A 13768-nucleotide genomic window follows, 5' to 3' on the forward strand; every position below is an offset into this window, starting at 1 on the left:
TTGTTTGTTTGTAAGCATCACAACCTCATTGGTAAGATGATATTAACAGGAACCTGACAGCTAAGTACCTTGAAGAGTTAGGTGGAATGATAATTTACCTAAAATTCTAGATTTGAGTGCTGTAACAGATTTTTCCCTTAATCCTCTACTAAGAATGTAGGCTTACAAACTACTTAAGCATTGCAAATATACAACCAATGTGTCTGTACATGCCTCAAATATAATGTTTCATGGTGTAAGTTAATGATTACAGGGATCAGGAAGGAATTCAATATGTGGCATTTCAAAGGTGCCAGGAGCATTATAGGTTTTTGCCTTCCTCTGAAGCATGTATGAAAGACTGTTTGTAAGTGCAAAGTATTACCATTGGGTATTGAACACTACTGATGGCATAATAGACTGTCTAATTCAGTATGGCATTTCTTATTATTCTAGGGACAAATCCCTATTAAATTTTCAACTTAAAAGATCAGTAGCAATACTTTGTGGTTAGTTCACTGTACCTTTTCCTTCAAAAGATGTATACTGTAGCATCCTTGTTAATGCAAACTAAATTATTTGAATATTTTTGGTAGTGCATGTTAGAACTGAAACTGTTTTTTCCTTGTTTTGTAGGACTCTGTTGCATTGAGACCAACAATCCAATTTCAAGGAAACCAAGGGGTAAGTTTGTGTATGGGTCTGGCTGGAAGGCTGTCCCATGGGTGTGAATTCCAACTGCTTTGACGTTAACCTATGTGAGATCTGTCCTGGGTTCAAAAATGAATTAGGTAAATTCATGGAGAATAGGTCCATCAATGACTATTGCATCCCGGACCATCCTGGCTAACTCCCATGTTCCTGGTGTCCTTCAGCCTCCAACTGCCTGAAGCTAGGACTGGACAACGGGATAGATCACTGAAAATTTCCCTGTTCTGGTTGCTGCCAGAAGACTGGATACTGGGCAAGATGGACCACTGGTCTGACCCAGTATGGCTGTTCTTATGCATGTATCAAAGTCTACCTTACTGGGTGATTGGGGGGGGGGGGTTGTTTTTTTTTAAAGCATTGAGTTGTGCACACAGCGTTGTCCAAGTGAGAGCATTGGGTGTTTCTACACAGACTGCCTTTCCTTAGTTTCTCACCATTGTTTATCACTGATAGCCATGGTGGGGCACATTTAAAAAAAGCCTTGCTGCCAAGAAGAATGAGGAAATCAAAATACAAGTGATACTACTATGTGTGATAAGTGTAGCAATTCATGGAAGCCTTGCCTATGCCCTGGGGAAACACCTCACCCAACCTGGCAGTTCTGATGCTACATTTTGAGGTGTGAATCAGAATAGTGCTGGTAGACTGAATTATTAGTGCGCTGTGATATTTGGCTTGACATAAAGTCAGTCCCAAGCAACTGTGCAGCTCCTATGTTGAGCACAGCCCAAAGTTCTGTTCAGGAGCCTTGGTTCCTTTATCACTTCTCTTCCTTTTGCTAAATTCATCAGATGTTTATGGAAGCATGAAACTGTCTTATTTCGTTACTGACAATGGAGGGGCTAAATTTCCATGATCTCAACTAAAAGTAACTCCACACTTCGATACATTTTAAAGCTGTCACTTGTAGATCTTTAAATACAAAAGGTGTTATTTTTAACATTGGGACTCTGAACTAGAAAAAAGAAAAATAATTCTTCCTCAATTCTGCTGCTCAGTTCTTGACGCACTCTTTGTATTGAAGCATTACATGAGTCTTAGAATTGACTCATTTTAATTATCATGTGTTGACATGCTTAGGCATAGGAAAGCGAGCTAAGAATTGACTAGCTGCCTTAATACTATATACCCTTCTTGATTTTGTTTAAATGATTTCCTTTAAAGGACAATTCTACTCTGAATGGCACTGTACGTTCCCTTACTGGGTATGTTTCTGCTGCAGTTAGACGCCAGCTCACTTGGGCTAAGGGGCTATTTAATTGTTGTGTAGACATTTGGGCTTGGGCTGAAACCCAGGCTCTAGGATCCTCCCGCCTCGCAGGATCCTAGAGCCTGGGCTCCAGCCCGAGCTCAAATGTCTACACCGCACTTAAACAGCCCTTAGCCCGAGTCCTGGGAGCCCAAGTCAGCTGTTTGTAATTGCCAGGTAGATATTCCCACTAGGTCTTAACTCCAGATCAAGTTTGGTCCATTTCCAGGATGACTTTTATTCCTAATCACTAGTAGTGCAGACTTACCCTGGAGTCTGAAACATGTTGTGTTCTTTCTACAAACCAGGTTCAGCTTTGTGTGATCCCATTGTCTTGTTTGTGTGTTTGCACAGTTGTAACTGAACACTGAATATGGTCCCTGTTTTAAAACTTGGTTTTGAAAATTTTGACCTAAGTACCTGAACTTGAGCTCCTAAATTCATATTTAGTAACCTACATAAAAAATGGTCTTAGAGTGCTGAATATGTGCAGCTTTCAATGTAATTGATGAGTTGAAGTAAATTGTCATTCTGAGTTTACATCAGTGTGAGAGAATTTGGCCCTAAATAAAGATAATGATCACATGGAGCCCAAGTTGTGGGCAAAAGCTGTTTTGAACAATTTCTTCTCTAAATAGAATTAGTTACAGAAACAACAATGGCTACAGAATCAACAGTGCCTATTTAATCAGTGATTACCAAGATGGTTCTAAATACTCTGGTTTGAACACTTGTTTTTGTAACCAAGTTTCTATCAAAGAAGGTAGTTTAGGTTGAAATGCAGTCCCAGCATTTAATTGAACGAAAGTTTATATATAGCCGGCAAAACGTGCCATTTTTTCCCTCAGGTGCACACATAACAGCTCAGTAGCATTGTGCTGAAAGTATTTGGAAAAGAAAACAAATATGAGTATAATATGTAGCCCAAAGGAGAGTGTTGTGGTTGGCACAGAATGGGACTGTAAATTTGAAGTCAGATTTTTAAATGGCTTATGTAAAGGCAATTTCTTATCCCTTTGTTTAAAGGGCCCACTTTATGCCCTCCGATATAATTTGCCTGTTAAAGCTGCTTTCCCTTGTTAAGATGAGAACTTTGTCAAATGTATGTTTGGCTCCTTCCCAACCCTGTTTAACCTTAACTTTCATGAGCCCCAAAAGTATACAAATCTCTTCCTGGATTTTGTAATAGGGTTTGTACCTACGTCCAAGGCATTTTCATTTTAAATTTCACACTGAATCGTTGGCTGCAGCGTTGGCCAGCGGGTTCTGGAAGCCTTCCCTGCTGCTGCCAGCTCATCCCAATGGGAAGCTGATCTCTAACCCGAGGGAGTCTTTGGGATGCTGGATTGCGATGGAATTCTCGGTCTGTCATCTTGTAGTAGTCTTAAACCTCATGTTGTTGTGATGACATGATTTACCTCTCCAGTGTGGCTGAATATACAGCGAGACCAGTCTCTCCTGACTACTCAATGAACTGATAGGGATTGGTTGTGTAGTGGAAATGACAGGTCTTTTCATAAAAATTCAAATAAATTCAGTGTTGATAAATGTGAAATACATGTTGGAAAGAATATTTAGAACTCACACACCTTCTAGATGTATTTAACTGGATGCACACAGGAAAAGTGGGGCATTATCGTGGTCCGCTCAATAAAGACCTTTGTTCAACATGCAGCAGAAGTCAAAGCAAACAAAATGTTAACATGCATAGGGAATAGGTGTGAGAACAACACACACAATGCTATAATGCCTCCTAAAAATAGTTTGGCCTCACATGGAATGTTCAGTCCTGGTCACTCGATCTGAAAAAAAGATGTAGCTGATTTAGAGGGGGGTAAGGAAATGGGCAACAGGAATGAATTGGTGGCATGGAAAATTGCTGTCCTATGCAAATTGAAAAAACTGGGGACTACTTCCTCTAGAGGAGATAAGAGAACACATTTTAAAAATACACAAAATAAATGGTATAGAGACAGGAAATCAGGAGCGCTGTTCTCTGGTTTAAGTTGATGTGGACCCTATTGTAAGTGTGCATGTGCCACATGCATGTGCGATTGGATTTTTTAAGTAACTGTCCGTCCAGGCCATGCATGCACCCTATGTCCCCTTGTACTCCTGTATCCGGGCTTAAAAGGTGGGGAGGCCAAGACCTTCCCTCCATTCCCTTTTACTACTTGTGGCAGCAAGATGGAACCTAGTGAGTGTCCAACTTGCTGGTTCTTAGCTTTGGCTACATTTATTTAAACACTTCATAACAATGTCCAGAACTCTTCTGAGTCTGACATGCCACTGCTGTAACAGTATCAGTCCATCTGGAGTGAATGTTCAGCCAGACACGGATGCAGGCTTTCTCAACATGGCGGATTTGAAACCTGTGGGCTTCAAGCACTACCTATCTTGTGACGGGCTTATTCCACTGAAAGAGGAACACAGCAGGTGCCTCTTCTGCTTAGGAGAGTCCCATGTACTGAGCAGTTGTGCTTGCCAGTCACCTGCAGTGGAATCCACATGGACATGTACTTGAAGAAAGAATGGGCACTTACCCTACAATGACCGTGGTTCTTCGAGATGTTGTTGTCAGTGTGGATCCCACAACTCGCCCTCTATCCCCACTTTTCAAAGTCCTCAACAACATTGGCTTCGAATTACAGGGGAAGTGAGGGAAGGTTGTGGCTCCCCCCATTATGCCTTTGTATAAGCACCTGCAGTGGAATCCATACTGACTACCACCTCTTGAAGAACCAGAGATACTGTAAGGTACCTCTCTCTAATACAAGACCAAGGGGACCGTCAATGAAATTAAGTGTCAAATTCAAAACCAATAAATACTTCCACACAACATAACTAACCTGTGAGGCTCATTTCCACAGGATATCACCGTCCAAGAGCTTATCAGGATTCAAAAAAGGATTATTGGTAAGAAGAATAAATATCTAGAGTTCTTATGGCTGCTGCTAATTAAAAAAAGGAAGGGATATAAACCCTCATGTTTCAGAGCATCAGTCAAGCTTTAATTATTGGGGGGTCAGCAGGAAACTTTCCCTGGGGCAAGCTATCCCGTAGCTGTCTGAAAAGTTTCTTACAGCTTCTTCTGAAGTATGTGGGACTCCCCTTAGTTGACGGAATACTCTACCATGTGGCCACTGGTCTGTTCCCGAATGGCAATTACTACATTCCTAGTAGAGGTGGAACAGATTTATACTCAAATTTGGGGATATCTGGGGCAGTTTCCAAGAGAGATCTTAGCTTATAAGCAGGGATCTTGTGTCTGTTTCCCTGTCTTGGAAAATGAAGTAGAGCAAAATTACAGAGTCTGTTTCTTGGAAGCAAAGTTTTACCTTCTGTCTCGCCATCACACAGGATTGCAGCTGAAATGAGAGTTTAATTCAAATGCTGTGCTCAGCTCCCTGTCTCTTTTGTGATTCTGCAGCCATGGAATTTGCTGCAGAATCCACACCTCACCAAAGAAGTGTGCAGCAGAATCTATGCTGTCATTTTGTAAACATTACACTTCTAGCCCTTATGTGGTTGCGAAGAAAATCTTCCAAATGTAGCATTAAATAGGTGTTAACAAACTCTAGTAATCCCTTCCCTGCGCAGGTGCTCACCTTTCAGTGCCTTGTAGTTTCGCAATCCCATTAGCTCTCCAGCCCACCAACAAAACAGGGAAAGCAAGGTACAATGGCTTTGGTAAGGTTTCAAACAAAAATAACCCCAAGCCCCTTCTTGGTTTTGGGTGCTGGAGGCATGTAGAGAAGGCGCCACTTTCAGGCTTTCTTTATAGATCATGGAATTTTTTTGAAAAATTCCACGTGAGGCAGACACTCCGCATGGAAAATTCATGCCCCAAAAGTTAAAGATCGGCAATTGAAAACAAGGCCTTATAATGGGATGTGTTGGGCAGCCTTACTTCAGCAGTGCCGCCAGACCTGCCTTCAGTGAAGAAGCCAGCAAGGTGCACAAACTTCCCCCTTGGCAGGTCATCTTTTAAGGATCTAAATATGATTTTCACTGTAGAGCTTTATAATAAGAGTTAGAAGAAGTTTCCCTTTCTAGCTGTTTACATTATCTTCCTCCTCCAAGGATGTAATTTAACAGTGGGAAAATTCATCTGAACAACTTCAAAATACAGCCCCTGTCCTCCCTCTCGCGTCCCTTTATTTAGTGAAGTTGATATTGCAGAGTTACCAATATCACTGGGGGCCAGCATTCTTAAAGCTAGTGCGTTTTTGGCCTAATTTAAATAAAACATACTTTAAAAAAATATTGATAATTAGAACAGATTAAGGAGAAAAAAATTAGTATACTTAATTGAATTTTTTGGCCACTAATTTAAAGCTTCACAGAATCATTTTTAATGGCAACAGCTGTCATTCACCTGTAATTGTAGTCTATGTTGAATGAAAAGGGAATTAAGCAGTGTGATTACCTCTAACATGGCCATTTAATGAGTGAAACAGAGACCTGCACAGTTTGAGCTGCACTGAGGCATTGTGGGTGGAAAGAGGCTGTTCGTAGCCCAGAGTTGACCTCTGATTGCCTTGTTGTCAACTGTGTAATTAATTGCACTGCCAAGTAAAGGCCAAAGGTAGAGCTTTGAAGGGAGATGAGAACTAGCTCAATGGGGGCAGATAGAAGGAGCTTTGTCTTTTTTTGTTGTCTTTGCTGGGTAGGACAAGAAGCTGGCAGTTATGTAACCATCTGCTTTTAAATGTAGTATTCATATACGTTGGGATAGAGCCTCACTTTAAGGAATTAGCAGTTTAGCTTTAAACAATTTCTGGTAAATTCTCTAATTCAAGCGGAACAAATAAGAGCTAAGATCAGTAATTAACAAGTCCTCACATCCAAATGATCACATGAATACTTTTTTTGGTCTATTATTTTTGGAACAAACTTATTTCTTCCCCGCATTCTTCCTTTATCCTCTTGCGCCCCCCCCCCAGTCCCCCTGTTTGCTGTCGTTGTATGTTACCTCCGAATGTATGTTGCTATGGAGATGATTTTTATATCATAACTTTTAAGGGTCACAAGTTCTGTATCTGGGACATATTTCAAAGAGAGACTATCATTTAAAGATGCAGTTTCCAGCAGCACATGTTTTTAAAGGCTGAGGCATTTTTTCCCTGTATGCCTCCATCCTGCAGAGAAGAAAATGCTGCAAATTATGTAGAAATCTTTTGGTGGGGATGGGAGGGAGCAGGGGGAATGAGAGGGTGAGAAACATTTTAAGACAAATGCATCTTCCTTTACATTGGCATTAACTCTCTAGACATGCTCTCCATGCCATTTTAGTCTTCATTACCCATTTTAAAATAAGCCATATGTCCACGTTCTTTCATTAGCATGTAATGTTTGCAGAAAGTACCTCAGACCACTGTCTCCCAGCTGTCCATTCATCCCCTGGAAACACCTTTCGTCTTGATCATTATTCCATAATTAAAATGATATTAAGGTTGGGAGGCACAAAAAGTTCAGGTTAAGAGCGAGGCCTGGCAGTGTTCTTCATTGTCTAGGGAGTGCAAAGCTGAAAGGGAGGCTGTCGGCTGTTGGCTCAAAATGTGACTGACAGCTTTCAATTGTTAGTTTGTGATCAGGAGGAAAGATCTTCCAAATATGACCACTGTCTCAGGTAGATTACATTTGGGTCCTGAAAGCTTTGACAGGTCGTCTTAATCACACGTTGGAAATTATCCTTGCTCTTGTGAAATGTGTATCTTCAGATTAGCCATGGTTTTGTTAACTACGTTCTCAGTGTTACCATGTAATGTTTTTATAACTTTCGGCCTTCTCAGAATGTCTGTAATAATAAAAATACGTCTTCATTGCTGAAGTGTTACTCTGCCTTAAAGCAGGTACACAAAGGTTCTGGATCTATCGCTGAAATAAGCTGCCTTGTTATGGTCCTCATTAAGCCCCCTCAAGAGGCTGATGTTGAAGGAACTTAGTTTGTTACATTTGTGTAAATATTTTTCATCATCAACATGCTTTACTTTATTGTTAATATTTCATAAAATATTCACTTTTCACACTTTCCGTGAGACAGTTCTAAATTAGAAGTCAAAAGCTTCAACATCATAGCGTTCTCAAGTGTGGCAGTTCTTGCAGTGCAAATTATTGTGAAATGTACAAGAGTTGCTAAAGATAGTTTCTATTTCAGTAAAAGGATGTACTGAGTGGGGGGTGGGGTTAGTGTTGGGTCAGATTTGCAGGTGATGAATGGAAAGAGCAAGGAGAGAAACAGTTAAACTAGTTAAAATTAATTTTAAAATCTGAAGTTTCCTTATGATACCTTTGTGCAGCTTTATCTTAATATTTTCACAAGGTATTTTTAAAAACCCAAAATGTGAGACTAACAACTTAATTGGAAATATGCCATTTTTTTCCACTTCTTGGCATGGACTTGCATTGGCAGTAATGTTCTAAGTGAAACTTGCATTCATCTATGTAGCGTTTTGTTTCCAATGATTTCTTGTAATAGAGAACAAAAGTCACATCTGTAAATGGGCTATTTTTAAATACCAGTGGTTACATGGTAGAGTGATTACTGAACACCAGCATTGGGGCTCTTTTGAAGACTACTTATGTGGATTAGGTGGCTGGAGGACCTGCTGCTTCGGCTAAAAATAATTCCTAGATAACTGTCGATTTGCATTAAATCTACTTTTCAGTACTGAAACAAGCAAATTTTAACGTAAATGTTAATTGCGGATCTTGGTCACCTCATTCTCAATTGTGTCCCTGGAGGACGCTGGCTTTGTAACTATTAGAGAAATTCTACAGAAGTGCTAGGTTTGAGACTTTAGTAGCAATCATTGTCTAGTTATAGCCAAGTGTCAAATTTGTAGTAGCTCATTAATTTCTGATCTGGTTTCTTCTTAGTATTGGACAAAACACTTGAAAATGTACTGTAAGGAACAGTTCTACATTGATAGAGAGAGACAGAAAAGGCCCACTAGATCATCTTGTCTATGTTCGATGCATGCTGGTGTACTTAGTAGCATAAAAGGGAACATTAACTGTGTAAAAAAAATTAATAGAGGACACTTAACATCTTAAATCTTCAAACCTCCCCTCATCTCACTTGTCAAAGGCCAGAATTATACCCATTTTACAGATGAGGAAACAGATGGGTTGAAACCCCTGGTCACCCATTATGTGTTTGATAGCTGAGAAGTTCCCAGCACTCAGCCCATTGCACTTACTTTAGGGGAAGAGTTGGTTTTATATCTTGGTAGAGCACTGGTAGCTGGAATTCTACCCAATCAAGTCCAGTGAATTTACATTAAAGTAGTGAATTCCTGGATTGGATAACTTGGTCATGTTTCACATTTGCAAACTGTGTGAAGTGACCTTTGATGTTTACCTGCTCTTCTGGAAATGAGGAGAACCACTTCTAGGAACTAGGGGCAGGCGAGCTTTGTCAATGTAGAAATTATACTTGTGTAGGGGAGGAGCTCTAGGGGCGCTCATTTGGCCAAGCTCTGCTCCCTGAAGCGTTTCTTGCCAGAACAGTAGTAAGACAAAATAAGTGTTGTGTTCCTAGGCTGTTAGAGCACTCTGCTGTTACAGTACGTGGAGGCCAAAACTAAGTGCCTCTGAGCACCCAGAAAGCCATATAGATCCTACTAAGTGGAGTTTATATTATTCAGCAGATGGCTACCAGTTGGACCCATGGCTTTGCTGGACATGATAGACATGGATGTGAAATATATGCATGTCTGGTGATACAAGATACAACCAGTAATTCACTTAGGGCTTGTCTGCAAGGTGAATTAGTGCACAGGAAACCGGGGTGTACAGGCGCATTGCACCAGCTGGCCATGGACTAATTCACCATATGAACACTGCTCCAGCAAGTCCCCCAGTGTTCACGTGGCAAGTTAGTGGTGTGGCAAGTTGGTGTACTGTCAGTTCACACTCTGGCTAGCCGTTGTACTAACTCTCTGTGTAGACAAGCCTTTATAGACAGTCAAACTTTAAATAGTGTATGGTACCACTGAAAATAGATTACAACGGACGTTCATTCTGCACCCTCTGCTGGCAACCATCTTAATTATCAACCATTTATATTGTGGAAGGCCCTAATCCATGCCGAGCACAGAACATGCATGGAAAAGAGACAAGCAGCTCTTTCAGTTGAAAAACTAGTGCGGTAGGACTCAGGGAATTCGTTATCCATGAGAAAATGGTACAAGTTAGGCTGATGCCAGTGTCATCTGTAGGGTTCTCTGCAGAGCACACTTAATGTTTGATTCATATAATAGCAGGGTCACGCTCCAATGTGAGCCTGAAATCCTGATTAGGAAATTATAATCTATCAAGAGATAATAATGACGATTTCTAGTGGCTTGTGTTGCACTGTTTAGTGCCAGATGACTAATTTTAAAGAACCCAGCCTACACTAGGTTGAATTCAACACTGACAAGAGCAACCATGATTTTGAGGATGAGTGAATGAGGGTGGACCAACTTCCTAGAGCGGTGTTTGTCAGTGTCTTCTGGGGAGACTTCCTCCCGCCTCTTGTGATTGATTGGCAGATAGCTGTCACTCCCCACCCATGCCTTCATACAGATTCAGCTCTTTTTTATTATTATATTTTTTTTGGCCCATTTCCTCTTTGCTCATTTTCTGCCTCTGTCCTGTTTTTCTTTCTTCAAGCCTGTGTGTGTGTGGCAACTTTTATTCTACTCTGTGGCTCCCACCTCCCTGTCTTCCACTTTGAGCACTACGCTACTTGGCGTGACGAGGGCACCCCTTGGGAGATCTTTGGGACCGGGTGCTGTGTTCTTGTAGCTGTACTGTGTGTTGCAAAAACTGGCTACGCTGGCTCTTGCAACTTTACTGTGAGTATCACAGTACCTGGTATCTTATTAAATCACTAGCTCCTGGAATCAAGTGATTGTGAGAATCTCAGCTTTCATTTAGTTTAAAAAAAAAAAATCCTTCTAGTCCTTATGGTTCCATAGCAACTTTGAAAATGTAACCCTAATGCTCTCTAAGCTCCAAAACTAGAAAGCAAATAAAAAGAATCCCAAATTTTTGGCTTAAAAAAAAAAAAAAAAACTCGTGACAATCTTCATTTTTCTGGGTGTGTGGGGGTCTGACTCATGATCTTTGAATGCCTGGAGTTGGCAGAGCACAAGACTAGAGAAGAAAAGCTTGGGCTGGTGAATCTTGAGCCCGCAGCCAGATACGTTAGAGCTTGGGGTAGATAAGTGGATTTCAAGGAACTGCCTGTTGCTTTACATGCAGGAGCACATTTGAGCCTTATCTACACTAGCACACTGAAAAAAATCCCTGAAAGTTCCCACCTGTGGTGCAGTACCAGTGCATCTCCTGCAGTGCTAGCTGCATCGATGGCACTGGTTTAGACAGAGCACTGCTATTCACCAGCATTCTTACCACCTTATCTGGACCTGCTCTGAGAAGTCTCAGTGACATGGTGTTAAAAACAGCTTTGTCCACAGTAGGGCTCACACAGGTGGAACAGCACAACTGCTGATAACTGTAGGAAATTTTGGGGGGACAAGAGGAGCACCTCCTCTCACTACTAAGAGCTCTGAAACCACAGCCAATTTTTCCAGCTTATCTTTCTGGAATCTGGCAGAAATATTTCAAATGGCTTTGTCTAGCCTTTGATCTAGATTTAAGTGGTGCATTACTGCTAAGTCTTCCTACCTCCAAAAAATATCTACCATTAAAGTCTAGTCTATGCTAGGAGGTTTTTGCTGGTTTAACGATAAGTTTAGTTAAACTGGCAAAATCCTCCTCGTGTAGATGTAGTTACACAGATATCCAAGTGTCTACAGCAGTATAACTTACTGCCATAAGCTCTTCCGTACCCATCTAACTGCACTTGTACTAGGGTTTTTACCAGCATAGCTGTGTTGGCAAAAAATCACATCCCGACTGACATAGCTTTGCAGGCAAGTCTAGAATCTACAGCCCTAGGGTGAACCTGCTGGCAGGATAAAATCCACAGGAAGTATACCTCTTCAGAAACCTTCCCCAGATGGTTTGGATTCCCTCTTGCTGTGGTAAACCAGAATTTAAAAAGCTAACTACTGCCTTAAAAGTTCATAATGCTTTTCTCCCTCATTCTATTGCGATTTCTAAATCTTACATACATCTTACCCTTCTGTGACTAAGGCCAGATTGCCATTTTCTGGTACTGTATCATTGGAGAAAATAAAACTAGAAAATGACTTGGGGTTGGGATGGAGAAGGGAAGACAGAAGCAACTGTTAATGTTCATTAACTATATGAAACGCTCCTTTTGCTTGCCATCATTCCTGTGTTCTGTGCCGTAATTCACAAACGTTATCTTTGTGAAGTGCTGAAAGTGACTGAAGAGAAATACAGCACTAAGTGACCTTCTGAATGTCTGGTGTTTGTGGTAGAGCAGACTTCCCAATGATCCACTTCTTTTTTCTCTTTCCAAACAGCACATCACTATTCCCAGGCCCGATTGCCAAACGGAAGTGCGAACTTTCATGTTTTATCTTTCAAATATTGGCAGGGACAGCCCCCAGGGGAGTTTGGACTGTATACAGCAGTATGTATCCAGGTGAGTGGTCCGTCAAAAAGGAAGAAAAATCTTGTTGCTTGGAATGAGGGTTTTTTACTTACGCTATGAATAGAAGTGAAATGTAAATGTGCCTTTAAAGTAAGGTTGTTTTTTGTTTTGTTTTGTTTGTTTTTTCTCCTAGGAGGCTTTTCCTTTGTGGGACCTAGTGTGTGTGCCGAGGGGTCATGCACAGAAAAATGACTTCCTGTCCCAGCCACTTTCTGGATTTTTTTTGCAGATACTTTCAAAGACTACCCCTGTCCTCCTTCACATTCCACATTCTTTTGTTCTTTTACAGGCTTCTTCTGTGTCTGTTAAACTTTTTTTCTTAAAATTTCAGCTCTAGCAATGGTGGAGGTGCTAACGTAGACTGGCCACTAATATTTTAACCCGCACACTGACTAGCCCCACTTAGAGCAGCAGGTCTAGAAAACTTGGTGACTAAAATGCTGGTGGCCAGCCTGTGCACACGAAGTATCCTGCCTCACTATCATCAGTGGAGCTAAATGGTAGCAGGGCAGGGAGATTTTTAGGCAAGGCTAGTGATTCCTGTTCGTGTCTGATGTCAGTCAGTAGTTTTGGAGACTGTGATATAGCCTAAAATAATCATTACAGCCCAATCCGCACTACAAAAGAGATGGTGTTAGTAATCCTTTCTCTACATTCAATACAAACCCCAAACCTTACAGCTACCACAGTTTTGCTCCAGGGGTAGATAGTGCTCGTTTATGTTTAAAGTGTTCCTTTCAAGTGGGGTTTCAAAAGTGCCCAAGTCAATGGAAAAAAACATTGACCTCAGTGGCAGCAGAGCTAGTGAAGTACTGAGTGCTTTTGAAAATCCCAGCCTCCCCGGCCAAGCCTGTATTGCAACTTCAGCCTCACTTGGGGCAGACACAAGCTAGTTGCACTGTATAAAATCTCTTATTGGAGGTGATTAACAGCATGTGCTTCCTCCCCCCCCCCCCCTTCCCCTGCCTTGTTGTGTGGCTCAGGGAGAACTGGGCTGGGGAGGATGCACTGTGAAGGAAAAAACCTTTGCATTACAGTGCACAGAGCCTCTGAAAAACATGGTTGGGAACTAAGTGATGGGGTAATGGGTCCGTCAGTGAGATCCTTGGAAAGTCTCTTAGGTTAATGCTTTGCAGGAGGGCTTAAGTATCTGGGCTACAATCTTTTTCCATGCCTGTAATTTCTTACCTTTCTTATCCTTAGAAAGCTACAGTGACTTTACTGATACTTTGCCAGTGATAGGGGACGAA

General features: G+C 41.3%; 1 protein-coding gene across 1 annotated transcript in view; it reads left to right on the forward strand.

Moving 5' to 3' along the window:
- ELL (elongation factor for RNA polymerase II) overlaps positions 1-13768 on the forward strand; it is an 88629-nt gene that overhangs the window by 36839 nt on the left and 38022 nt on the right. Inside the window, exons 2-3 of the mRNA XM_054013979.1 lie at positions 616-663; positions 12388-12509. Coding sequence (XP_053869954.1) covers positions 616-663; positions 12388-12509 — 170 coding nt within the window. The remainder of the gene's footprint in view (positions 1-615; positions 664-12387; positions 12510-13768) is intronic.

This window comes from Malaclemys terrapin, chromosome 24, assembly GCF_027887155.1.
Source record: "Malaclemys terrapin pileata isolate rMalTer1 chromosome 24, rMalTer1.hap1, whole genome shotgun sequence".
In the NCBI taxonomy this organism is placed as follows: Eukaryota; Metazoa; Chordata; order Testudines; family Emydidae; genus Malaclemys; species Malaclemys terrapin.